This window comes from Ascaphus truei, chromosome 1 (assembly GCF_040206685.1).
Source record: "Ascaphus truei isolate aAscTru1 chromosome 1, aAscTru1.hap1, whole genome shotgun sequence".
NCBI classification, from domain to species: domain Eukaryota; kingdom Metazoa; phylum Chordata; class Amphibia; order Anura; family Ascaphidae; genus Ascaphus; species Ascaphus truei.
Window position 1 is genome coordinate 30,561,534 of NC_134483.1, and position 27,899 is coordinate 30,589,432.

Consider the following 27,899-nt stretch of genomic DNA (forward strand, 5'->3'; position numbering starts at 1 on the left):
CTGCATATATATATATATATATATATATATATATATATATATACATTTATTATTATTTTTTATTATTTTTCACTTTATGAATTATTAGCTTAGGACTATATAGATATATCATATTATATCATTATACACATTGGTGACTATTATATCATATATTGTATTTTATATCAGGGGTTTTTTAATTAATTTTTTGGTTTTTATTTCACTTATTTGTATATTTATCTGTAAGACTAATGTTTATTATTTTTTATTAGATTCCAAATATTTATGTTATATACCTTTATTCAAATTTTATTTGTTATTATTTTTATTATTAATTTTTTTGTTATTTGCACATCTTTCTTTACATACTCACAACTATTTCAGTTTTCTCTTATCATACACTATACCATACTTATATTAGATCATTCTTTAAGATTAAGGGATAAAATCATTATTATTTTTTCACATTTATTCAAAATATATTGTCTATTTAGACATAGTGTTTAATATTTATTTATTAGATATGTTGATTTTTCCTTTGGAAATTGTCTTGTTTTTGTAGAGATATTAGTCTTCTGTTTTGATTATTGTTTTACATGTTAACTGTTGTATAATGTTAAGCTCCATCGGATTTGTATTATGTGCAGAGGTTCAGGGTGCTTTTCTAATTGTAGATCTTTGCTGGGCAAAGGATCCAGCTGATTGCATATAGCTTTCAGCATATACCATTCAGCATTTACCTAATTGTGGGTGTATACTTGCCTCTGACCATTATATAATCCGACTTGTATAGAGCATGAGTACTCTTTGATAAAGCGTCTCCACGGCGGGAAACGCGTCAGAGTTTTTTAACATTAGTGTGTTTGTCCTTTTTTTGGCTATTATGCCTAATAAATAATTCATTTTTTGCATCAGGCCCCCCTTTTTTTGATTTTCCTCTTTTTGGCAGTGCTCTACTCCACTATGTTCATGGTTGCAAATACAGTTACATAAGTGAACAGGGTATACATTATATACAAGACATTGCATGCACAGTTAAAGATAATATATATTATGGGCGTATGTAACAGTTACAAACAGATTAAAATGTGAGACAGCCATAGTTTTGAAAGAACTTACTACATAATACATAATACATACAAGCAGACAGTTTCGTACCCTTGCCCTCTTGTTTTATTTTGCTTTCTTTATATTTTGGGTAAAGTGTAGTGAATATTGCTGCTTTATACCGACGCCAGACGAAAGCGGCACTGATGACTCAGTGTGAGGAACATGATCTCCAAAGTCGGTAAAAATAAAGAAAAGCTGAAACAAATCTTGCTGGAAAATGATAGAGAGCAAGATGCAACAGTGGGCCAAGATGACCACAGCAGTGGAACGGAGGGTGGCTTATCCCTGGAACATGCCCACGGTTCAAGGAACCCAGGACTGTTATATTCTGAGGATTCCAGTAGTTCTCAGCCGGCCAGTGCCCTGGATGTGGACCAGTAGATGACGCAATGTGGTTGGAACTCATCACCAAGTTCCAGGAGCATGAGGCTGAGAGAGAAAGACAAGCTTCAGACTGCAAAGCAGCGAGATATGCTGCAGAACGCGAGGATGCGGGATATGCTGAAAACCTAAGACACCAGCTGGAACTTGTCAAGCTCCAGAAGGAATCGTCAGTACCAAGCAGCGGAGATTTCATCCCTTCCAAAGCCCGGATGGAGCATTTCCCAAGCCTGGTGAAAGATGGGGACCTGGACACATTCGTTCGTGGTTTTGAAAAAACCTGCAGACCGTATCAATTGCCACGTGATCAGTGTGCAGTGTATCTCACACCCAAATTGAATGAAAGAGCCAGGAATGTCTTCTCTGATCTTCCTGAACACCTTGACAAAGATTATGAGGCCATCAAAGCTGCATTGCTGCACCATTTTAAGACCCCTGAAATCTACAGGCAAAAGTTCAGAGTCCTTCAGCACGGTGGTCCCAGCGGCTTTTCGGAGCTGGTAGGGCGTCTGACATCTTTGTGCAAGCAGTGGGTTGGGGGGCTGGAAATTGAAAGCTTTGAGGGGTTATTGGATCTCCTAGTTCATGAGCAATTTTTAACCCTGTGCCCACCTGAAGTGAGAGAGTGGGTTAAGGACCGAGGTCCTAAGTCAACCACAGAGGCTGACAAGCTAGCAGATTCCTATGTGGCTAACACAAATCCAGGAGTTAACAAGGGGGTCCCAGGAGGGGGTAAATCTGAGGAAGCCCCACAACCTCCTCTTGTTACACATACCTCAGTAGGCTTCTTTTGGAGGGGCGGTTGGCACACTGGGACAGGGGGATACCATCTGTGTTTTGCCTGTAAACAGCTGGGGCACCCACTGCCCAGAAAGGAAGGGGCCTGCCACTGTCTCTGGAGGGGATCTCCCATCAGGAGGGTGTCTATGTGGTATCCGGGCTACAAGAAAACAGGTGCCCACTTGCAGCCAGTCCTGGTGGGTCAGAAACTCACCCAAGGACTGAGAGACTTAGCTGCTACACTTACACTGGTGCGGCCTGAGGAAATGGTTCCTGGAAGGACACTGCATATGTGAGTGGTGGGAGGGGGCTGCCATGTTTTGCCACTGGCAAAGGTATACTTGAATTGGGGTACTGGGCAGGGTGTGCGGGAGGTGGGAGTTATTGATGATATTCCTGCTAATGTGTTGCTAGGTAATGCTCTTGGAAAGATGGTTAACCAATATGAGACCGCTGTAACCCAACAATCTCAGGAACCCGCAAACAGTGGGACAGTGATAGGCCAGCACAGTCCCTGACTGCTGAGAGAGGGATAGAGAAAGAGAGAGGCAGTCAGAGCAAGAAAGGCAGAGAGAGAGAGGCTGGGAGAGATAGAGACAGCAAGAGAGAGAAAGGCAGAGGGAGAGTCCACAGAGGGAAGAGCAAGACAGCCAGAGGAAGAGAAAGCTGGAGACAGCCATTAGGGACATGGTCTCCTGACTGGCACGAAATGGAGGTTCAGCACGCCAAGGGTAAGGCAGCATTCGTCTGAGCGCGGGACTGGCATGTAAGCCAGCCCCTTCGCTCATTTTAAGGAGGGAGGTGTCATGATAATATGAAATGTATTTTAATCGATCTGGTGCTTCAGGGGTTAATGGTGCAACAGTTTAAAAATACAATATATTGGGTTTATGACAGGTCAAGACATTTGTGGGCGGATATGTTTGGAGGCAATTTTTGGCGCGAATAGGGGATGCCCTAAGGGTATTTAAATGCTGACATAGGGGGAGCATATTACTCCTTGATAAAGGGCGCACTGCCCGAAGCGCGTAGGAGGGTACTTACCTCCGTTTTTTTAAATATGGATCAATAAAGGATGATATATTTTTATCAGTTTTTCTGGAGTGGGACCCACTCTATTCAGGGCTGTGCGTTGGAGTGTTTTTTCCCTTGGATCTCTGCATTCTCCTGGTTGCACGCCTATCAAGATTCACAGGACAGGGGCAATACTAATTGTGAGTACGTTATTCCTTACCTACCTGAGGACTCTCCCAATGAGGCTTTAGGTCTGATTTTCTTTAATCTCAGCTTTTAACCTTCAGGGACAGAGATATCCTTTTATTTGGTATATGAAATGCTATGATTATGATCACCTACCTCACTAGCCCCAGTACCTATCCTCTGCATCTTATTTAAGGACTTATATCGTTTATCAAAATTGGATCTAAATGTTGGAGCGCATATCACTAATCTACTCTACAATACATTTCCTTGGTCTGTGCGGGGGTCTTCAAAGAGAACTTAATTGGGGGAGGAAGGGGCCCTGTTGCGGATGGCCCACTCAAGGTGACGTGGTGTTTAGGTCATAAACGCTAGCCAGAGATGATGCTGTCAGGTTTAGAAGTCCCAGCACTCCCTAAAGCTCATTCAAGCTAGATCCATGGCTACCTCTTGGGCAGATAAAGGTGCTGTGCCTGCCGGACAAAATCTGCACGGCAGATGCCTGGTCTTCAGTGTCCATCTTCACTAGTTACTATAAAGTGGATGTCTTGGCCTTCGCAGACGCCCAATTCGGGTGTCAAGTGTTTCATGTAATGATTACATCATTAAAATGTCATAAGATTTGGGAAATCCCATCTGTGTCCACTGCCATGCAGAACGCAGAGGAAAGGAAGACATTTTACTTACAATATTTTCCTTCCTAGTCCCACCATTACAGCAGCTACCCTCCCCAAATTGTTTTTCATCCTTCGATGTAATAGGCGTTATGAATGGAGATATGGGTGATGTTTTGTGTGAAAGATGGTGCTCAGCAATCACAAAAAAAGGTGTGTGCGCTAAGCACACGCATTTTAAGTGAAACTTTGTCTTTTGTCACAGAAATTGTATTTGTGATGGTGATGTTTTTAATTAAAAATCAAAACAAAATTTCAGTGCCAAAACGACAAGAAGTTTGACTTAGAACAAGTTTTAGCTATTTGCACTTCTATATTTATAGTAACTGTGAATTCCTTTTGTGTGTGTGTGTGTGTGTGTGTGTGTGTGTCAGTCAGTGTCTTTCTTCTCCCTCCCCCGACGTCCCTGATGTGATAGGATTTTTCCTATCAAAACTCTGTAGCTGCCAGCAAAGAAGTTTCACTTCACAATATTTGAATATAAATGTTCATGTGTCCGAAAGCGGTAATGAATGTCCAATGTGACAGCTTCCATGTATAACCAGAGAGAGATATGTGGCTAGTGGTGTCCACCGTGCATTTCATCCTGTCTCTGCTGTTGAGCTTGCAATAAATTGATACATATTTTTGAGTTGCCCTGGATTTCCTGATTTTCATCTATTTTTGGCTGTGCTCTGCATTTACCTACCGCCTATGAGTGGAGATGCGCGCTGTATTACTGCAAACATGCATTTACCTACCGCCTATGAGTGGAGATGCGCGCTGTATTACTGTAACCGTGCGTTTACCTACCGCCTATGAGTGGAGATGTGTGCTGTATTACTGTAACCATGCATTTACCTACCGCCTATGAGTGGAGATGTGTGCTGTATTACTGTAACCATGCATTTACCTACCGCCTATGAGTGGAGATGTGTGCTGTATTACTGTAACCATGCATTTACCTACCGCCTATGAGTGGAGATGCGCGCTGTATTACTGTAACCGTGCGTTTACCTACCGCCTGTGAGTGGAGATGTGTGCTGTATTACTGTAACCGTGCATTTACCTACCGCCTATGAGTGGAGATGTGCGCTGTATTACTGCAACCATGCATTTACCTACCGCCTATGAGTGGAGATGTGTGCTGTAGTACTGTAACCGTGCATTTACCTACCGCCTATGAGTGGAGATGTGTGCTATAGTACTGTAACTGTGCATTTACCTACCGCCTATGAGTGGAGATGTGTGCTGTATTACTGTAACCATGCATTTACCTACCGCCTATGAGTGGAGATGTGTGCTGTATTACTGTAACCATGCATTTACCTACCGCCTATGAGTGGAGATGTGTGCTGTATTACTGTAACCATGCATTTACCTACCGCCTATGAGTGGAGATGTGTGCTATAGTACTGTAACCATGCATTTACCTACCGCCTATGAGTGGAGATGCGCGCTGTATTACTGTAACCGTGCATTTACCTACCGCCTATGAGTGGAGATGTGTGCTGTATTACTGTAACCGTGCGTTTACCTACCGCCTATGAGTGGAGATGTGTGCTATAGTACTGTAACCATGCATTTACCTACCGCCTATGAGTGGAGATGCGCGCTGTATTACTGTAACCGTGCGTTTACCTACCGCCTATGAGTGGAGATGTGTGCTGTTGTACTTTTAGCTTTTTCAATATGTTTGGAACTGAACAGTCGGGAGGAAGAGGAGGAGTTATATACCCCCACTGTTTTATTTCTGGCCCTAGACAGGAGAGGGAGAGCGTTAACCCGTTCACTTCCGCTGCCCTGATGGAACTAGAGGCAAGGATAATATTGTAAGTAAAACTGCTCCTTTTCTTCAATACAAAAATAAGGTCTCGATAGAAATTGGATTATTTGCAGGTCGTAATCTCATTTACTATGAGCAGTGTAAACAATGCACAGATTGTTATTCTGTACTAGATTTTTTTTTATACACACACTGCATAGGTTCTGCGGAATGGATCTTTGTGGTCTCAAAAATGCTTGTGAAACTGATGGAAGGGAATAGAATCAACACTTTCCAAATCATTCTCAATAAGGGCTAATGACGCCGGCGTTGCGCTTTCAGAATTGTGTTCGCTCCCCCCACTTGACTGAAGCTAGTCATGTTTATTAAACTCTTCTACACACAACTATTTATAGGGAAAAAAATGCTTTACGTTATCCTATAATATATAAATATTTTTTTTATTCATCATGACTCACGAGCTTGATTTATGCTTGTTCTTTCCCCCCCTCCACCATTGGACAATTTAAGTAACTTAAAGCTAGAAGTATTAGATCTTCAAAAATACACAGGCTAACATGTTCATAGTACAATATACAACGTATTTATTTAGTCAACAATATAAATACTTAAGATACATAGTGACCCATACCTTTGAATAACTTATTCAGTACATATCCTGTCTTGCAGCCTAACATAATAAAGTACTAATTTGAATCTAAATAGTGCCAGAAGAACAATACAATAAAAATAAGGCTTTTGTTTCAAACACTAGTTTCCGATACTGTTTGTTTGCAGAAAATTCAGACATTGTTAATGTACCTCATTCCCATATCTGCCAAAGATCAGGTGACAAGTCAGATGCGAAGGACAGTAACAAACAATTATAATGAAATATTTTATATATTTCTAAAGCCATTTATTTTTGCACTTATTTCAGACCATAAAACAGTTTTTTATTTTTTATGGGGCATGCCATTTTTGGAGGTGGTGGGAGAGAAAAGACCAGAAAGACCTTAGATTCCTGGGAGAAAAATGGTGGTGGTTTGTCCGAAATTTACGCCATCTTGATTAGTATTGCAGTGTGTCTGGCGTTTGCTTTACTGTTTTCCGTGGTGTCTGGCGAGTCACCAATCTAGTGAATTGGTGGAAATCAGGTGTGGAAGTCTTTCATTTTTAAGGAGGTTGAACACCTATTTTATTGTATAAAACGTTCAGCAAAAAAATAAAGCCAGAATAAAATTCCAGTACAGTAGGTTTATCAAGTAAGGACACTTACCACGGCTGCTGCTTAGGTTTAGAGGGGGGGGGGGGGGGGGAAGAGGCACAAGATGCCATGTTTCTGGATACTTACAATCAGTATACAATAGAAACCCAAACGGTAAAGTTACTGGAGCACCGACTCAGGAATGTTAGAAATCACCAGGGTATAGCGATTCTTGGTAGAATGACAATCCAGAGCTGTACAAAAAGCCGCAAAAGACATCGGATTTCTAAAACTCCGAAAGAGCCTCTAACTTATTCAGTCTAATTATTGAGTTCATCACCCTCCTGTGAAATTCTTTAAGATCTGCACCCACAACTATGAGTCTACAGCACGGATATATTTTATGAAAACTACCCAAGTCTGGTAGAATAGATTGAGCAGTTTATAATTCTGTTGTTTTTGTTACACAAAAACCATCATGTGCGTTTATTATTGTTCGTCAACAAGGCATTTACGTCTATTAACCACCTCTATTGCAGAAACGGCAGCACAATATGTTGCAGACACCCCCAGCAGCAAAATGGTCTACATTTATTTTGAGGAGACAAACTAAAACCTGTATAGGAGTTCTTCTCTTGGTTATAACAAAAACCTCTTACAAATTGGTCTCTGCAAGTCTTGCCGGTCTTCTTCATGGGATTTTTGTGCTTGCCTCCCTTCAAGCACATTGCTTTTCCCCCTCTAAATTTACTTCCCTCGATGGTGAAGTTCAGCCACCAACATTCCCTCTCATGGCGTCTTGCTCTGTGCGATGACGTGTTAACCATTAGGATTTGCTACAATTGCAAAGGACGGTCCTCCCTCAGTGGGGTTTGGGCACGTGGCCGTCCACGTAAAAGTTTCTCGTTATTTTGGGAAGTGTGAACTCTGCTCCGTTCAGGTCTTTGGTGAGGATTATTTGGCATCCAAGTCTGGAGTTCTCCTGGAGCATTGGCGCCATGTCCAGCATATCGTCTTCCCTGTGATAAGAAACCAGAGGACAACTGAGCAGCCACTTTATCACTGTAATGGAGATTCTACTTGTTACTTGGGTATATCAAGAAGGGTAACGTACTTCAACTAACGGCTTAATTCTCTAAAGTGGAATCTACACAGCAGGCAGAATAAAGAGTCATTTTTTTTAAACAATATGCAACTGGTCATTTAGAAAGATACAATAACCATCTCTGATCCTCTTGCGGTCAGCGGGGTCTGCAAAGTGTCACAGCCACTTACAGCAGAAAAAGGCTTGAAGTAAAAGCCTGATTTGCTTGTACTGTCTGAAAAACGTGTGCGTTTTCCCATTTTAAAAACGGTTCCTCCGAACGTCATCGTCCAAGAGCCACTTATTGTCATTCTTTTTGTCTAAGAATGGAATTAAAATCCCTGTTCAAAACAAATAAGAGGAAAAGGGAGAATGGACAATGTCGACACAAAGGGGCAGATTCATAAAGCGCAGATACGGGTTAGCGCAGTCAATCTGGCGTGAACTCAATGCTGGGTCGGCAGCGCTAACCCGCACAGTCACGTGATGCCCCATCACTTTCATAAACGGACTTATCACAAAAGATCAATCACCGCTCCACACCACCACAGACCATGTGCACCTTGGAAGCATTCATTGTTTAAACTTTGGTTTAATTATACAGAATCTATGCCGCGCTACCAATATGATAAAGCTGCCATCAAGGGAACGTAAAAAATACATTAAAAAAGGGATATCTAAGCTAACCACTGCTGTGCCACAGTCAACAGAAAGAGAATAAAAGGTTCCAGCGGTGAATTGAATAAGAAGTTCAATATTAATGTGTCAATGAATAAATTGCAAGCAGTTAGCTGTAAGCATTACTGAAAACTGTTCTGTTAATTCCCCTCTGCCTGAGTTACAGTACTATGCTGAAGGCATTACTAGCCATACCTCCAGGAAAGGGGGTTATCATCACACTAACAGAATAGAACTGTCATATATTAAGTATTATTCTTGGCAAATCCCCAACTTATTTTGTACGTTATTTTTTTTTGCTTTCTCACCTTTCGTCGGGCTCTGGAAGTTTATCGAAAAACTCTGTGCTTACGTACACCTGACACGTTGAACAAGCCAGAGACGATTCACAGGCGCCTAATTCAATGGAAAAACAAATACAGTGTATAGTGCGCTCAAAACTAGATAGTGAGGTGTTAAAGTGAATAAAGGATACACAAAATGTTAAACAATATCATCTAAAGAAAAAGTGTCAATAAATTACAAAATGTGATGGGAAAAACGTCCCTTAAATGGAAGAGAGTTGCTGCTGATCAGAGTGGATAGCTTAACATCGGGAACTGAGAATAGAAAAGAAGGCAAGCGCAAACTCTCATGATGCGATGAAGTAGCAGCTGCCACGAAACGCGTTGGATGATAACTGCGTAGTAAATGTTGCTTCCGTATGGGCGTGGAGCTGTAGATTCATTTACTGAACTTTTAACCAGATATATTACTGTACACTGCTTGTGATCGCCCACATATTCCTGGCTGTTCCTTGGCGGTGACGTTACCCTCGAGCGTTTCTGCCTGAGCCGCCCAACGATTGAAGGCGATTCCAGCTACACCTGCTTGGTCGAGTGGAACGTGGGGTGTGGGCGTCTTGGACCAGGAGCAGCTGCCTTCCCTACCGGAGCGAACGCCTTCATTGCTGCCTTGATTGTGCCATCACCTACCTGCACCGCTACCATCAGCCCAACCAGGAATTCCTGTGAGGGTCTGGCTACCTTGGCGATCCCTGGCAGTTTTTATACCTCATTGTCTTTAATTAATGTTCTTGCTATACGTGCATATATTACCTCCTCCTCCGCACTAAACAATCTTTTTTGATAATGCACCATGAGAGTTTGCGCTTGTCTTCTTTTTTCTATTCTAGCCTCCGAATACAAGAATGAAAACATAACTGAAAAAAAGCGAACAAAAAGGGAAAGCAAAGGAGACAAGGTCAAGTATGTGCTGGTGTTTATTTTATTTAAAGTATTTCCAATGCATTGGCAGTTTTGGTTGCAATGTTTTAAAATTATATTTATGGCTGAAATACTAAAACAAATAGCAGCCGTGATCCGTTTATACCGCAGATGGCTTATTGCGGCTGAGCTATAACTGCTGAGCCCCGATGAGAAAGTTCAGCCGATGCAAAACGAAAGCTCTACAATGAGGGAAGATTTAATGTGACATAGAGTGAACGCTAAAGATTACAGTGAGACCGGCCCATTTGAAGGCATTTTGTACTTGTTGGGATGTAAAGCAATACTGCTTACTGCATTGTCAAGTTAGGCTTTTTTAAAGTCCAATTTTTTTTGCATACTAATGAAATTGCTGAGGTTACATAAACTAATCTACAAATTGGATCAACACCAAATACAAGTTCAAATTATTCGTAAAAAACAAAAAAAACAAAGTGTATGGTTCACCGCCACCATTAAAATGACACAGAAATCATTGTTTAAAACCGTTACTGCAAAGAATGTTAAAATGATCTTGGTCACAGGTGGTAAATACCACTGCCCCCTGAGATTAATGCAAGAGAAAGATAGAAGTACCTATTGGTAAAATGGAAGAATGTATGAGACAGCAATGGCACGTTCCCTAACGGGCATACCCAGGATTATTTTTAGCTTTCTTGCTGAAGTTCATGGTATCTGGGGAGGAGATGTAGTCTCGTGGAAAACTACAGAACTGCGCAGTCTAAGGCCTGGGACATAGTATAGCAGGCCGCGCTGAGCAGATGCACTTACCCCCTGCATCTGTCATCAGCGCGGCTTTAGCAGCTGCTTCCGCATGCGTGCGGAGGCTGAGAAATTCTGAGACAGGCAAATTTTAAATTTGACGCTCAGGGAAGCGGTCACGTGACCACTCACATCCAATGGGAGCGAGGGACTAGCCCCGCCTTGCCTCCGTTCCGCCTCACCCCGCCCACAAAGCGCGCTCACTGCCTCGCCTGCCAGGACACAAAAAAAGCTCCAGTTTGAGCAGGCGAGGCAGAGCAGGAGCGCGGATCAGCGCGGCCCGAGGCACCATACCCGAGGCCTAAGGCTCCTGCTCAGATCCCAGAAGTGGCTTCCAATTGCCTTGAGCAAGTCGCTAAGACCACCACCCTTCACGTATAAACATTAGAAAGAAGAATTTGTCTCTTGTACCTGGGGCTCAATGTTCCTGTATTTTGTAACATGTACCACTCTATACAGATTAGCAGGGCTACATCCCAATATAGTATTATACTCGGCTTTGAAGACTTGCAGTGTTGACTGATCTATATCTGAAGAGTAGGGATCCATGTGTCGGATATTGATACATACCTTCCAAGTCAATGTCGTACCTATGAGCCAGGTATAAGACACTCTCCCCTACTTTGCCTTTCACAGGAATACGGCACCCAGATCTGTCCACAAATACCACGTCCACCCTAAGGGGAAAGAGAAGAGTTCAGAGAAACCTAACACTCAGAATGTTCAATCGCATGTTTGAGCTGCGAGAGAATAGGAGTGGGGAGGGTCTCGCATGCAGGACAACTACCGTTTAACAAACAGGAGCTTAAGTTGTCAGCTGCCAGAAAGTTGGCAATCAGTACCTGTAAACTAATGTGCACAGAAGTGATGTTTAATGAAGCAAATGCCCCTTTTAAATAATGCCATCTTTGGGCCCTGGACGTGCAGGACCCCTGGACCTGTACTAGGAGACTCGTCCTAGTGTCTTAAAACAATATTGTAAAGTTAATATGCAGGAATGGTGAGCCAAGACTTGGGAAGGGTAAGATTTCACGTGGCTGCTCCGTTTGACCTAACGTCACAGGTTGTTCAACAAGAATTTACCCCCTCCCCCCACCCCCCTTATTGGCTCTGATAAGGATAAGATTGAGGAAACACTTCATTGACAAACTGCCTGAATCTGAGCCCGCCAAAGAAAGGGAATTTCCAGATCTTTGCTTCAAATATGGTTAATATTTTTATTTTAATTTACAAGGACATTAGGGGGAAAACTCCCATAGCTCAAATGCCAGGTATAGTAAGCAATATCTGGTGTTAACGGTCATTCGAGTCCCTAGCAGTGAACGCCGATAAAGGGTGCGATAACCCACATCCCAGCTTAGTGAACCCCAGGCTTTAGATTGTACAGAAGATTGATCACTGACGATTCACACAGTTATACTTAGACAGTTTGCGTTTGTCTCTTCTCAGTCGCTGCTGCGCCTTTATCCTCAGAGCACGGAGGGAGAGACGGCCATGAGAATACTGAGACAGTAAAACGGATACAAAATCAGGACTTACGTATCTTCTGCGGATTCTGGTGTTTGAGTGTCATCTTCTGACTTGAACACTGCTAAATATAAATAGGTTAGTCATGTCTTTTATAGTTATATACAAAATGTTACATGTAAATTTGATTCACCATCTACATTAACGATTAAGTTAAACATCTTAAAATCACCCAAACCATTTATTGCATCACGGATAAAAAGGATCTTTTGTAATATTTTCCAAAAGCTACATTTTGTTGCACCTTATGGGGCCTTTTACTGGATCAACATTAACCCAGCAATGTCAATATTTCAGGACTTTATTTAAATGTGCAGTCTCTCCAAAGACCAAAATGAACCAATGGCAGTGAGGTGTTTAAGGGGTTAAATCTGGGTGACCGACTGATCTTTCTTAATTTATAAATAAGCCACAACGGTCAAATCTTTGCAATTAATATAACATTAGTTAATGGAAAGCCATTACATTTGACATTTGCCCGCTTGGATAATCAAATATGATTCTATTTCATACTTTGAATTCAGAGTGACTGGCATTACCTCTTATTGTGTCCAACACCACACTGCTTTGGTGTAACACACTAAGACTCCAACACTGTCTCACCCCATTCACACTCCTGCCAACATACACCACTTCCCTCTACAGCTACAACTCACACACGTGCCCTGATCCTTTCCCACTTTGAGACTAGCTTCTCAGCTCCCCCGTCTTCTGTCCTAAACACTTTGACTACAGAACGATCTCCCTCAAACCCTTCTGCTGGTCTCCGGTTATATCACTAATACCGCTTAACATCATGTTACTGTTAAACACTTGCAACGCGTTCCACATTCTGCAGGATTGTGCCATTAATACTGGGAGATATAAAAGTGTTTAAAATAATACGAAGTTACAATGGAGATCTCCCTACAGGCAAGTGCAGTCTTAAGGTTACCGTGGTAACCTCAGAAGGTTGAGTTTAAGAAAAATACATACTTTTTTTTTAAAGAGCCAGACATCTCTGGGGTCAAACAGGATATCAGTTAAAGCAACAATCCTCCCCCACCCCCCTCCTCATGGCCATTTGGATGCATTTGCCACCTGAGACCTAAAACCATACAAGTGATATTTTCTTGTGCGGGGACATTGTTCACTGCAGTCATTTCTCTCCCCCGCCGCTCTGATTTTACCTGTGGTCTGGAACGCCCTGCTTCTCTCATCTTCACTTGCTGCAACTAGGCTGCTTGGTGTGAGCCCCGCCGGCATCTGCGATATTCTGGAGAAGAGGACCATCCTGAGGCACCTGGAGACGACCCCACCAGCCCCTAGCGTGCAGTTCACTCCTCTTCTTAGAATGGAGGCAGCCATAGCACTGGGGGCCCCAGGATGCACGCTGTGCGCTGCCAGGTCAGAAGCACAAACCGTTTACTCGTCTGCTCACTCAGTGACTTTTTATAAAACATGAACAACTTCTCCAAAGAAGACGATTTAGATCGGGGCTCTTCAACCAGTGGCTGAAAGTGCTGTGACGTGGCCCTTGGACTTTCAGCTCCTGCTAATTGCATATCAGTTGCTTAAATGAGCATTTTCGAACATCTGTTTTTTATTGGAAGCAGGGGGCCTCGGGGTGGAACCGCATTCGGGGACCCCCTAGTTCCGTAAATACTTACCAGGGAAGGTGACACCAGTACTGTCCCCTCCAGGGGAAACAAAATGGAGGTTTCAATCTTCTGCATCACATTAGCCACGTCATCTATAGCGGCTTCCTATTGGCCCGCGTGACGAGGGGGATTTAACCTCCATGAAGTACCGGTGGCACCTTCTCTGGTAAGTACTTTGGGAAGAAAAGGGTTCCCGGAGCTGAAGTGAATGTGGTCAAGATCCGGAGACCCCCTGCTTTGTATACATATAAAATAAAAGGCCTAGAGTGACCCGTCGCTTTAAGTCACCAAGTGCAATTTTTCACACTGAAACACACTTCTAAGGTAATGAAAATATGTATAGGACAGATGGTGTAAATCGGGGCTGGCCAACTCCAGTCCTCAAGAGCCGCCAACATTAAGGATGTCTGCTTCAGCACAGGAGGCTCAGCCAAAACCAAGTATGCTGTGACAGTGGTGCTAGACATCAGCTGGTTTAGCTCACACTACTAGAGCTGTTCTGAATAACAGAGATTGTAGGTTCAACTTCGGATTCTGTTGGGTCGGACACATGCCTCATTCCCAAGGTGCCTTAGACTAATCAACCCAACAACGCTGTGTGTGCTCTGGGAAGCAAATGGAATTGCTTCCTGCTGTTTGTAAAGTTTTATTTTCAAATAAAGTATTTCAATTCAGTCTGTGTGGCACTCTGACAGATGGTACAGTGAATGTTTGTGCCTATTCTGTTATAACGTAGCCACCTTTGTGCATATCATTCATGTAGCACCAAAATAACTGCATGCAGTATACCTGTAGTAGTTCCCTCCCCCTGGCTTCCCTTAAAAAGCAGATCCCTTCCTGGTTGATAGTTTAATGTCTCTCGTGGAGCAGACGTGAGATACACTATAAGCTATATGTGAGCAGCTCAAAAGTAGGATGTGGCAGCGATACTACTCATCAGCTGGTTTAGCTCACACTGCTAGAGCTGTGGCCTAAGAAAGCCGTGGTTGTGGGTTCTAGCCCTGTTGAGTCCGACAGCATTCCAGTCATTAGGTTGCTGCTTTAGGTTTATCAATGCTATATAGTTGGTATGGAAATGTTTTTAGGAATCGTGGGAGATGACGCTTAAATATATCTTGCATAGTCATTAGTATATCTCCCAGGGTACCTCAGGTGTGCGCATTTTTCAGCACAAGCATGTCTTCCCAATTTATTCTTTGGGACATCTATAGAACTGGCGACACCTATTAAAATTTCAAACTGGTGTAATCAGGCAACAGACTTTATCCGTGTTCAGATTCTTAACAATCTGTCCGGATTGTATTCAATGACGGATTTGAATGAATCCACTTGGATATTTTAGTATTGAATCTGCAGATGGAAGTTAGTTGGCGTAATGGATTTGGTCATAACGATTCGCGGAATTACAGGAAATGGATTTGAACTGTTCTGCCCATCTATAATTATATATAGGCGAGCGACACTCGGTATGAGTGAGGGCAGTCACAGGCGAGCGACACTCGGTGAGAGGGCAGTCACAGGCGAGCAACACTCGGTATGAGAGAGGGCAGTCACAGGCGAGCAACACTCGGTACAAGTGAGAGTAGTTATAGGCGAGCGACACTCAGTATGAGTGAGTAGCTATAGGCGAGTGACACTCAGTATGAGTGAGAATTGCTATAGGCGAGTGACAGAGTAGTTATAGGTGAGTTACTCTCAGTATTAAGAGGTTATGCAAGAAGTGATGGCCCAATTGACTTCAATTAAGAATCACACACTTCAATTAAGAAGTCTCTCCTCCTCTCACTATTGCTTTTTCTGTTTACTGTTTCCTCACTCCTTTGTGAATGTCTCTGTTCTCTCCAACTTCCCCACTGCACCATTAATTATACATCTCTCTTCCATCAACTTCTTTACCCTTCAATAAAAAACACCCACCCAAATCCTCTATTCCCACACTATGTTCTCCTTCCTGCTGCTGGGGATCTCCCCTAAGCCTGAAGTCAGACATACACACCCGATTTCACCCACGCCTCCCTGTCATCTCTTCCCCTGTAAATTGTGTTAACCCTCTTTTTTTAATACTGACTAACCTTAAATTTCGCCTCACAAATCAAGCATCCGAATAGCCTGCACTCATGATTACTGTCCCACACTCAGTCGTTCCTACCACCCACTGTGCCCAAGCACTGCCATCTACAGCACTTATTCCCTCCCCTGCTGTCTCTGTAAGTTCCCCATCATACCACTTAGGCTGTGGTCACGCCAGCACTGAGCGCGCCGCGCTTGCCAAGTTTAGTTCCTGCAATTTAAATTGTCCCGTTCCCGCTTGTGCGCACGCTCTCCCAAGCTTGGCGCTTGGGGAGACAAACTAGTGAGTTTGAGGCGCGCTCAACAAGCCCCCAACACCCCCCGCGCGCTTGCAAAATACACAGGACACCCGGCGCTAATGCTTGGAGGGTTGGTGACGTCACCGCTCTCAAGCATAAGCGCAGTCAGCGCCAACGGGGACGCAGCCTTCGATTGAAAGCTCTTTGGGGCAGGGATTTCCTTTCCTATTGTCTGATTTTGCTGCGCTTATTGTATTATTATAATTCCTTGTACTGCATTGTCATTGTGCAGCGCTGAGTACACTTTTGGCGCTATATAAATAAGGACACACTAGTACTATTAATGATTCCACTGCTAGATAGAAACATATACATATATATTTCTATCTATGTACAATGCTTCGGAGTTACATTATTCTATCAGCCCGCGCCGCTCCCCCGGTTATTGCCCTCTCCTCTCTTTACCGTCTGCGCAGATTGATTCCGTCTCAGCCGAGCACTTCCGGTGTCACTCTTGCCCCCTCCAACATGGCGGATCCACCCACCTCTCTGACGCGACAAAACACGCGCGCGCCAGGGCCTCGCCCTCTCCCCCCCGCAAGCCGTTACCACCATAGAGCTGATGCCGCGCCCCCTCCTCCTCCACGCCTCGGTGCGCCTGCTCTGCGGTCCTCCGGCTCCGCCCTGTCACGCCTCCTCGCTCGCTGCCATTGGCCCGTACAGGACGGATCTCCCGTCGGAAGTGACGCCGGGCTTGGCGGAATGACGTTCCGGAGGCTCAGATGAGGTGTTCCGGCGGCGGGTGAGGCGGAGAGTAGTGGGGAGTAGCGGGGCACTCCCAGGCTCGGGCGGGGAGGGGGATGCACGAGGCCCCGGGCCGCTGCGGTGCCCGGACAGTGAGGGAGGCCCGAGCCGGTGAGTGTGCGCCGCGCACAGGCCGCGGGTCAGCGCCTGGGACAGGGGAGAGTAGAGCGGCCTCCGGGTCCGCCTCACTGCGCAGCGCCTGCTATGCACACTGTGCTATGCTATTTACACTGCGCTATATACACTGCTACTGTATATAGTGTGGGACTTCTTATATACATTACCTGCTCCATAGCACAGGCACATCCGTCCTCACTGCTATATACACTGTGCGACTTCTACTATACATTACCTGCTCCATAGCACAGGCACATCCGTCCTCACTGCTATATACGCTGTGCTATATGCACTGTGCTACATCTTCTGTACATTACCTGCTCCATAGCACAGGCACATCTGTATACTGTGTGACTTCTTCTGTACGTGACCTACACCATAGCACAGGCACATCTGTCCTCACTGCTATTTACACTGCTATATATTGTGCGACATCTACTTATTGAATGTAACATGCAACCTCTTTTAATATACTTATATTATCCTACAGACCTGATCTCCTTGTCTATTATTTGGCCACCTCATATAATATGTAATGGGGCCTTTTTATAGGCTTAGCCCCTGATACATCTGACAGTCCTGCTATCTTTGCCAAGTGACCATCTACTTGTTCTATATGCGTACGGCCTTTTATACCCGTAATCGTTTATACTTCTATAATACAGACCCGTTATATATGTATGTATATATATATATATATATATATATATATATATATATATATATATATATGTATATGTGTGTATATATATATATATATACACACACACTTTCTCACGCAACTTTTTTTTAGTCCACATAAAATGTATTATGTTATTAATTTCCTGTAGTATTATACAGACCATAGTTCTCTGTACTAGGTCAGGCAGCCGCCTTAATGTATAGAGGAAATGTGTTTTCCCCTGATTTGATCTATTATACGGATCTGTTCTCCATATATAAAAAGCTATTTTACAGAGCACCCCTCTTCATATTTTGGAGATCAATGGCATTCCCCTACTTTCTCTATGAAAATCCCACGGGTACGGGGAAACTGAGAATTCCTAACAGAGACCATGTAGCATCTCACTCCTTTGCTATAAAGACTTTGTAGACAGATGTGCCTGTTTTCTAATGGGGAAATGTGCAATCTGCTTATTTCTCAGGTCGCCTCTCTGATTAAAATAATTAGGTGGTTGACCTTTGTTCCTGGTAGAAAATCCCACATCCTAATGCAAGAGAGGGCTTTGAAGCGAATCCTCTTATTTACTTTGTAAATCAGTTGTAGGATATCTCACCCCATGTATTTTCCGCGCCTGAGATGCCTTCGCTCGCATGCAGAACCCAGGCATGGTATTCCAAGCTTGCACGTACCTAGGTCACGCTACTATTTTAATGGGGCATAAGTGTAGGTTTATCATGCGTAATGAGATGACATGCTACAGAGCTATGCATTCGGTGAGACAATGTAACACAAAAACGTCAAAACAGGTTAATGGGATCTTACTCAGAGAAGCTATTATTTTATATTATATTATGTTGTAAAAAGAGGAAGGGGGTGATTTATAAAGGGACACTCCTATGGCAGGGAAATCTTTATTTATTTATTTTGTGTGTCTGTGTGTGGAGAACAGTATCTGGGTTATCTTTAGTATCATTTTCTATCCTTTTTGGCAGTTGTTTTGTGTTTCATGAAATGAGTATTAATGGGAGAGGTGCAGGAAGCAAATAATGACAAGGCCTGTCATATTTAATGACTACATCGATTTTAATTAACCTTGTAAGCACTGGTCAAATGAGGGCCAGGGATGTGTTGGCTAGTAGACATGTTGCTGACCTCTTTCACACTTAAGGGGTTAATGTCCAATGTTCACACTAGGGTTGCCAACCATATAGATTTCTTTTGTGAGCTTTTTTACAGAAGGCCAAATAACTTTCTGGGCCTGTGTAGTGACAGTGACTTAGTAAGCGTTGATGCGTTTGCAAAGTATTGTATGATCAGTGGTTGACAAATCACCCAAAAATCTACTCGCCACCTAGTCCCGCCCCCAATCCCACCCTGCTTGGTGTCGGCCATGAGGAGGTCGCCACGGGGTCAAATCCTGTCGCCACGGGCCTGTATTTTAATGGATTTGTCGAACACTGTGTATGATACATTTGTCATTAACACAAGCCCAGAAATGCGTTTCCTCTCCTGGAAGTCTTTGCTAACATTTGTGCAAAGGAAGAAAAACAGTTTTGATCACAGAGACACCAGTGTTGCTCAGCCTAGTAGTTTGATTGTAACTGCTGGATCGGTCTTTGGTTCCCAAATGCCTTAATGTATTTGACTGGAGTTTCTTTATCATTCCACTGCCCAAAGTCTGACATTTTAATTCTCTTCCAATTATGCTTTTACCCATTTAAAAGCAAAACCATTCTATTAATTGCGTGGTGCTATAGAGCAGGGATACTCAACTTCAGTCCTCAAGATCCTCTCTCCCCAACTGGTCAGGTTTAAAGGTATCCTAGCTTCAGCACAGGTGGCTCAGCCACTGATTGAGCCACCTGTGCTGAAGCTGGGATATCCTGCAAACCTGACCAGTTTGGGGGCGGGGGGGTTGAGGACTGGAGTTGAGCACCACTGCTATAAAGGTCACCTCATACCTCTCTGTACAAAATCTCAAATGTTTGAGATCCCTGTCTTTGCAGAGAGGAGCAGTCGGACATCTTGGATATGTGAGGACAGTGAAACATCAGTGTGTTTGTTCATTACTAATGGTTCTGGCGTTTCCTGGAACAGCACAAACCTGTCCTCTTCATCTTGTGTTTTGCACAAGCCCTGCAAGGAGGAGGGATAGGTTTGTTCTGACAAAACACATGGAAGGCGGCAGTCTCCTGAGTCTTGAATATTTCTTTGCATATTTCTATCAGTATTTTATTTTTCAGTTTGTATGGATAATGTGGCTTATTTATTTGTTGTCTAACATCTTTAGCCTAGATTAAAAAAAAACCGATGTAGCCTCCAACGCTTTGCAGGTCCCTCTAGAGTTATATATTTGTTTTACATTGTACAAAGTGGACTGTTTAACATGCAGTGGTATAATGATGCTTTAAATAGCATTTACCACATTTTGTAGACATTTTGGCCTCCGCTTAACATCACATGTCCAGGTATCGCGTCTCAAAATAGGAAACCGTGCAGATTAGCTAATTGAACTGTACTTGCCACAGTCTGTGAAATGGCTGCAAGGAAAATAGGGTTGTTAATGTTTTATAAGGGAAATACACTCTCCGCAAGCATGGCTCGCATGGAGAAAGAGGTGTAATGTCGCTCAGGCTGTGACCTTCCTACTTCTTGAAGCTATGAAGTGTTTATTTAATGAAACCTAGTGCTGAGGTAACCTTGCTTCTCCTCTTCCCAGAATGCTTGTTGCACTAATGCAGTGTCTTGTTCTCTAGTCTGCCAATCCTGTGGCCCCCACCATGTGGTCCCAAGTATATTTGTGCTGTACAACATGCAACAAAGTCCACTTTACTGTGGCTTATAACACTCGGGTTGTTGAGGATGGCAGCGAAGAGAATCATTCACACCCACCGTATGTTCACACTTAAATTGCTCCAATGGATGGGGTATTTTAATTCTAAATGATTGGGGATCCTACTTTGAATGCTTCCTGTTTTACTCTGCAGTGGGCAGGTCTCCCATCCTAAAGTTTTCTTCCTAAAATATTCGCACTTGTAGGGGACTTTTGCATGTGATTACCGAGTCGGGTATAATAGGGCAGTTACAAAAAAAATAAAATCTAAAGATGATCCACTTTTTCTTTTTCTGCTGTAGATGGAGAATTTCAGAATGACAAATTAAATCAGTTTTTTTTTGTAGAAAATACACGACTCCGCTCTTCTCCCTGCAATATTTGCTTTGCTGCTGCATTCTTTTCTCCTGATTGTTAACAAGGACCACGTATGTAGGAACACATTTGTGTATAAAGTGAGGTTGACCAGGGAATTCTGGGAGGCTGGTGATTTAGTAAAAGTCTCAAAAACGACAGCAAAGTTGTAAAGTGGGAATTGAATGAATATTGGATTTAAAGGAATTTTATGTAACCAAAACGACACGACTTTCTTTTATCTACTGCAGGCCTGCACAACTCCAGTCCTTGAGGGCCGCAAACAGGCCAGGTTTTCAGGATATCCCTAAATCAGCACAGCTGGCTCAATTAGTGGCTGTCATACTGAGTCACTAATTGACCCAGCTGTGCTGAAGTAGGGATATCCTGAAAACCTGGCCTATTTGCGGCCCTCGAGGACAGGAGTTGTGCAGGCATGATCTACTAGGTTAGTAATGTGTTTCATGCTCATGGGGTCATTTTCTCTTAAACAGTAGTGTTTACTTGTTTGTGTGCTGGAGAAGCACCATTATAAAGGCTTTCACATACATGTTCAGAAATACTAGGGAACATGTACATGAAAAACTATATTAAAGCAGAAAATCACCCTTCACTAACCTCCCCTTTGTGTGTTTTTTTATGGAACCAGGTGATCCTCTGGAGCAGGGATGGCCAACTCTAGTCCTCAAGGGCCACCAACAGCTCAGGTTTTAAGGATATACCTGCACAGGTGGCTCAGTCAAATTGAGCCACTTGTGCTGAAGCTGGGGATCTGGAGGACTGGAGTTAAGTACCCCTGCTCTATAGCACACAATTAACTGAGCCACCTGAAGCAGGGATATCCTGAAAACCTGGCCTGTTGGTGACCTTTGAGGACTGGAGTTGGCCAACGCTGCTCTGGAGCTTAATGTTCTTTTCAAGCAAACCACTTTATTTCATATAGTGCTGCTCTCCCGGTGGGACTCATAGCGCTGCACAGTCCCTGCCCCGTAGGGCTTGCAATCACATTTTTGGGTGTCTGATGCACAGGGACATAGGGACTTGTCTAAGATCACCAGGAGCTGACACCGGGAATTGAACCAGGTTCCCCTGAATCAAACGGTCATTGATTAGTGTCAGTGCCTTTACTCACTGAGCCACTCCTCCCTCAGTTTGCGACTGAAACAGTGACAGAGCCCCCAGTGCTGTAGCAGGGATATCCTCCTTGAGCTCTGGAGTTGGCTGCTCCTGTAATACATTATCCAACATTGGACTCTTATTTAGATGAATATAAATCAGTGCTTATTGGTGCATTTCTTTAACCCCTTTGCTGCCAGAGGGGTCAGCAATGTGTTGAAGGCAGCAGGAGCGGTAATGTATCTTCCCTCATGCCTTTTGCTTTACCTTTGTGATCAAAAAGCCCCAACGATCATTTGTTTATAGGCAAGTAAGGCATTAACTGAACGCAAGGGTTACCCAGCATTGTATTCGTTAAAATCTGATCTTTCCTATCCTAATTGTCGATATCCGTAAACAAAACGAACGCATGCAAAATCTGTCTAGAATATTTTAGTACTGCATGTTCAGGCCTATTTATAATAACAAATATAGCGTATCATGCAACACATTTTTGTTTGACATAAAATATTTGGGCGTTATGGCCTATGTTTAAAATACTAGTCTTCATGACCTCACACCACATTTGAAATAGATATGCTGTGATACGACCATTCGGTATGGTGACACCATTCCACCCTGTTAACCTGCTGTTGCGATAGGCTGCTCTCTTAATGTGTCGCTGTAACATTGCTGTCAACAGGACTCGTGTCTGGTTTTTCATGTAACATTCATGTTCTGAAGCCACTTGTAGAATGATATTTTGTGAAACCGCATATCCTTTATAAGAATAATAAACCATTGTTTAAAAGATCATAACCCGTCACTGGGTCCTGGGAAAGGGTTATAAATAGAAGACAATCGGCGCTCTCATGGAGTTCATAGCTAAGTTTTATTCAACTTCCTGGTCAATGTTTCAGTCCAAGACTTGATAAAGGTCCAGGGATGGGACCGAAATGTTGACCAGAGCTAAATAATATTGGTTATGAAGTTCACTAGCGTACTGATTTTCTAATCTCTCTTCACCCTTTCCCTACCATAGGACATGGTAATGCATTGCGTTGGCAGTGAAGGGTTATCTTTGATACAATGTGTTTTTTTTTTAATAAAAGGATTTTTTATATGCGGTTTCACACGATATTCTAGAAGTGTCTTCAGAACATGAATGGTGCATGGAAACCAGAGGCTTGGGAATGCTATATTTCTGTAATAAGGTGGCTGCACGTGGGAGCAGGGCATGCAAGTTACACTTGATGTAATTGACTGGCAAAGTTTAGATTTGTACCCTTTTTTTGGGTGGGGGGGGGGGGGGTTCTGCTTATGGAAGCCTAAGTTGGAATTCCTCTTCCACCAGTCTTTTCTTGAAGATGTTTTCTTGGCACTACCAAGACGGGCCCTTACTGTGTTTGTGTTCCCTCTGGTTTCTGCGTCTCCTGCATTTGTGTGAAAGCTGAATGTGCTTAAGCTTCTCATAATATATGCAGTGCCATAAATTACTTCACTAATTGGATTAACTACTGTGAATTAATTAATAAAATATCTGAATCATTCTTTTGAGACTTCCTATCCTCTGTGTTGGTTCTCCTTTGAAATGATGGCAATAACATGATTAGGAATTAAAGGTCCCTCTGGTTATGTCATTCTGTTGCATCTCACGCTGCAGCCTCTTTGTAATGTGGAAAGTCCTAGGAGTTAACGGGTCTGCAGGAATGTGTAGATGTACCAACTTAAATGGTAATGAAAATGATCACATAAAAAAATGGCATAAACTGCCTTTAGCAGAGAAGTGTAGTGGGCAAGAGGATCATTTTGTGGGAAGGGGGGGTGTAAGTTTAAATGGAACAGAGAGACCGTTAAACACTGCTCCTACTAGAACTCAAGACTATCCGTTAATCTTATTATTTCTTCCCCCCCCCATCTTTACAGCACAGGTCACTCATTGGTTCTGAATAACAAATCAACCAGTCATCTTCCAGCTCTGTGCTCCATGATCTAAGACTTGGGAGAGCTGATATCTGACATGAAGATGGAGGCAGTGGGGAAAAGTGAAGAACTTTTAGATTCTGAGGTACCTCCTCAAATCACCCAGCAGAAGGTGGACACTCAGGCTGAAGACGGATCACTAGAGATAGAGGCTTCTTCCCCGAAGGATGGTGCACAGGATGTCCCAGACTCTTCCGGGCTTTCTTCAATGCCTTGCTTGCTTATGGAACTCAGAAGGGACTCCTCAGAGTCCCAATTAGCGTCTACTGAAAGTGACAAACCAACAGCTGGTCGCGTATACGAGAGTGACTCTTCAAACCACTGCATGCTTTCTCCTTCTTCCAGCGGACACTTGGCCGACTCTGACACCATGTCTTCCGCCGACGAAAACGAGACGCTTAACCCAGAAGCAATAACAGAAGGTGGTGACCCTGCCATTCAAGGAGCTGCCGTGGGGCGTAAATCCAGGAGGTCCCGGTCAGAGAGCGAAACATCGACCATGGCTGCCAAGAAGAACCGTCAGTCCAGTGACAAGCAGAACGGCAGAGTTGCTAAGATCAAAGGCCACCGAAGCCAAAAGCACAAGGAACGGATCCGGCTTTTAAGGCAGAAGAGGGAGGCAGCTGCGCGGAAGAAGTACAACCTGCTGCAGGATAGCAGCACTAGCGACAGTGACCTCACCTGTTACTCCAGTTCAAGCTCATCGGATGAGGACGAAGAGGTTTCAGGGAGCAGTAAGACAATCACAGCAGAGATACCAGGTAAAAACGATTCTCTGAACCTGAAACCGATCAGTGATATACGGGAATTCAGAGCCATATCCTGTAACTATTGCATGTAGGAAATGCTGCCCCGTAAAACTTACAGTAGTAGTGTGTTACCGCTGGCACAGAACGGGTTAATCCTGTTTTTATGTTTCATTGATCTGGTAGTTTGTGTATTAACCATTTCATACATTAGCCTACAGAGACACTGCAGGAAGATTCTTCAATACTTTCTTTTCCTGAAAGGGTTTATGAATTGTTCTTGTCTGTACTAATAAACACTGTTTTCAGTGTCTCTGCGGCAGGAACCACCTATCCACTGTGCTTCAATATTTTTGTAGGCATTCTCTTCCAAGGATAGACTAGGGATGCTGAAATATAAATTTTTCAGTGAAATAGGACTGGTTGTTGCCTTCACCTTTCACGCTGCCCAGACTTCTCATTAACATTGTTTTTTTGATGACTTGTAGACCTTTTTTCCTTCTTGGTTCCATATTAGAACGATAGAACTAACACTGACAGTCTGACCCTGTATGTTGCCCTTATTTGGCCGTGTCGGTTTGAGCTGTGCAGGTAATATGCCCAGAAGTAATCGGTGATCGCGATTGCACTTTTGTTTAACAAGGCTTGTTCTTCAGCGTCCTCTGCAACGGAATGGGGCGTGTTACCGTGACCGCACCGGCGCTCCGTTACCACGCATGTCCCCGCAGAGACAACTCGCCGCTTCACATTTTGCTACCTCCGCCTTGATGTCCCGCGCGTCGGCCGCTCGGACACGCCATCTTTAAATGTCCTGCGCGGTAGAATATCGGAACGGGGGCATTTAAAGATGGAGCGGCAGGACATTGACGCAGTGGTTAGGTGCCCCAGCGATGACATGCGTGGCAGAGGAGCAGCGGTTTGGCCGTGGCCAGACGTCTTAGACCGCTCTTCGGAGTCCTTGTGTCCTATGTTATGGTTTCTATGTATAGAGCAGGGAAATGTTGCAACACCACATATAAAATGTTGGTAGAGATGCTTTAAAAATAGTATGCTGTTTTATCCATATTGGTCTTGTCCACATTACAGTTTAAACAGGTATATTACCATGAACTGACTTATTGGAGCCTAAACCTGTTTGCATCCACATTACAAACTGTGCTGCTGCTTAGCCAATTAAAGGAATAGTCCCTCCTATGACAGGCGGACCCCACTGCATGATGAACAGGTGAAATAGAGCTGCTTGACCCGCACACGCACACGTACACTATGTTTAAATGCAAACAAAAGCTTAGACAATTATCACCTAAAGACTTCAGATAATGATTGTAAAAACAAATGCTCAAAACTAGAGACGAATTGTCTGCTTATTGTGTCCTATATAGTAATTGTGAAGCAATCTTCAACAGCAGGTAACAGAAGCCGCTGATTTTAATTCCACGAACCTGGAGAAAAGGGAAACGCTCCTTTTTAACACAATGCCAATAAGTGCAACTGTTTCCGAGTTATCTAATCTTCCTAAAGCGGCAGATGACAGGAGGTAAAAACAAGTGTTTCACCAACTTGTGCCTGCCCCTTTAATCACAGCAGAGTGGTTACACTGCTTCACAATCACAATCCTTGGCTGCAGATCAGTACTCCAGTCACACAATGTCAGCTAAAGCAATACTGGAGGAGTTTGGGGTGGGGTAATTGAGCTTTCACAAATGGCCCAAGACGCAGCAAGTCTGGTTGTTGCACATAATGGATCACTTCCACGGTCGCCTGTATCTTTTCTCTATAGCGTCCGTGTGCAAACTGCGGATATTCACAGCCACAGCCTGAATATACAAGTCTGCTTGGTGGGTGTCTTTCCGCTTCCAAATTATTATTCACAGGCTTTTCCCCAAGGGATCAGTCTACCGCATTATGCTTATCTAAACTTGGGAATAGGGAGGTACCGACCCAATGAGCTGGCACTGGTCAGTTTCGAGCTATATCGCTGGCTGTGCATTGTGAAGCTACTAGTAGTAGGGCCAGTAATTGGGTTTCTAGTGGGTAAAAAGTGACAACGTACTGTAAAGCCAGAGAACACTAGTGTACCCACTTTCTCAAACATGTGAATACGAAGGGATGGAAAATGGCAGGTACATACAGCAAGAGAAATCCTGTTGCCCATTACATGTACCTCGGAGGTGTGTGCTTATTGTGCCAGGTCACTGCTGTTTCCAATACATCTTCCTCTGCAGACTGCAGTAAATGGGCTAATAGAGCAGAACCTCTCCCCTTTCCCTGGCAAACAGAGAAGGGACACTGGGCACTTGGGTGAAACATTTTTATATACAGCATTTGGTTGTATCTAAAGTTTATGCTGATGAATGCTAATATAAACATTTCATGAGGCAGGTCATATTACTTTGAATATAGAAGAGGAACATCAGGCGTGTGTGTGTGTGTGTGTGTGTGTGTGTGTGTGTGTGTGTGTGTGTGTGTGTGTGTGTGTGTGTGTGTGTGTGTGTGTGTGTGTGTGTGTGTGTGTGTGTGTGTGTGTGTGTGTGTACACTGCCGTGTTTTGGGCAATTGATTTTGCGGTGTTCCTTATCTGTTCTGCAACTACCAGGAATGGTGAGCTCTGTGAGAGAAGGGGCAGTACAAGAAGAACATCCTTTTCTAGAAGGGACGTGATAGGACATCACAACTGAAGAGAGGACCACAATCCGGCCGCTCCAGCGCTGGCCTCACAAATCAAGGGGCCGCACCTGAAGATGGGAGTCTTTCCATTCGCTGAATTGGACCATTTTTATTCCGATAGTCTTGTTACAGAGTTTGCTAGCAGGACTACAACACACAACGTATGTGCATCATTTTTGATGTGTGACCATTGGGCACAAAGGCTGTACTTCCAATACAAATCATGAAGTATGCCCAGAATAAAACAGGGAATGTACGACATGTTTTAGGTTTGTATGAACTTTTACGGACTGTGT

General features: G+C 43.6%; 2 protein-coding genes across 7 annotated transcripts in view; one reads left to right on the top strand and one right to left on the bottom strand.

Annotated features, from left to right (window-relative positions):
• Positions 1-6,449: 6,449 nt before the first annotated feature.
• On the bottom strand, positions 6,450-16,916 carry FDX2 (ferredoxin 2). 3 transcript variants are annotated; one of them, XM_075585600.1, is made up of 6 exons: positions 16,806-16,916; positions 13,561-13,770; positions 12,404-12,452; positions 11,435-11,541; positions 9,146-9,233; positions 6,450-8,094 (listed from the first exon to the last, which is right to left on the bottom strand). In XM_075585600.1, the coding sequence occupies exons 2-6, from the start codon at positions 13,736-13,738 to the stop codon at positions 7,938-7,940; spliced, it is 579 nt and encodes a 192-aa protein (XP_075441715.1). In that variant the 5' UTR covers positions 13,739-13,770; positions 16,806-16,916; the 3' UTR covers positions 6,450-7,937. The 3 variants fall into 3 exon arrangements, with proteins under 3 accessions (XP_075441715.1, XP_075441700.1, XP_075441709.1); XM_075585585.1 differs by having other exon boundaries at positions 12,404-12,455; XM_075585594.1 differs by lacking the exon at positions 16,806-16,916 and adding an exon at positions 16,752-16,773 and having other exon boundaries at positions 12,404-12,455.
• A 97-nt stretch (positions 16,917-17,013) lies between these two features.
• ARK2N (arkadia (RNF111) N-terminal like PKA signaling regulator 2N) overlaps positions 17,014-27,899 on the top strand; it is a 46,941-nt gene continuing 36,055 nt past the window's right edge. For 2 of the 4 annotated variants that reach the window (XM_075585563.1, XM_075585572.1), the window contains exons 1-2: positions 17,099-17,255; positions 24,134-24,951. In XM_075585563.1, coding sequence (XP_075441678.1) covers positions 24,228-24,951 — 724 coding nt within the window. In that variant the 5' untranslated portion in view covers positions 17,099-17,255; positions 24,134-24,227. Of the gene's footprint in view, positions 17,256-24,133; positions 24,952-27,899 lie in introns of all 4 variants that reach the window. The other 2 variants (XM_075585553.1, XM_075585544.1) reach the window with 2 other exon arrangements.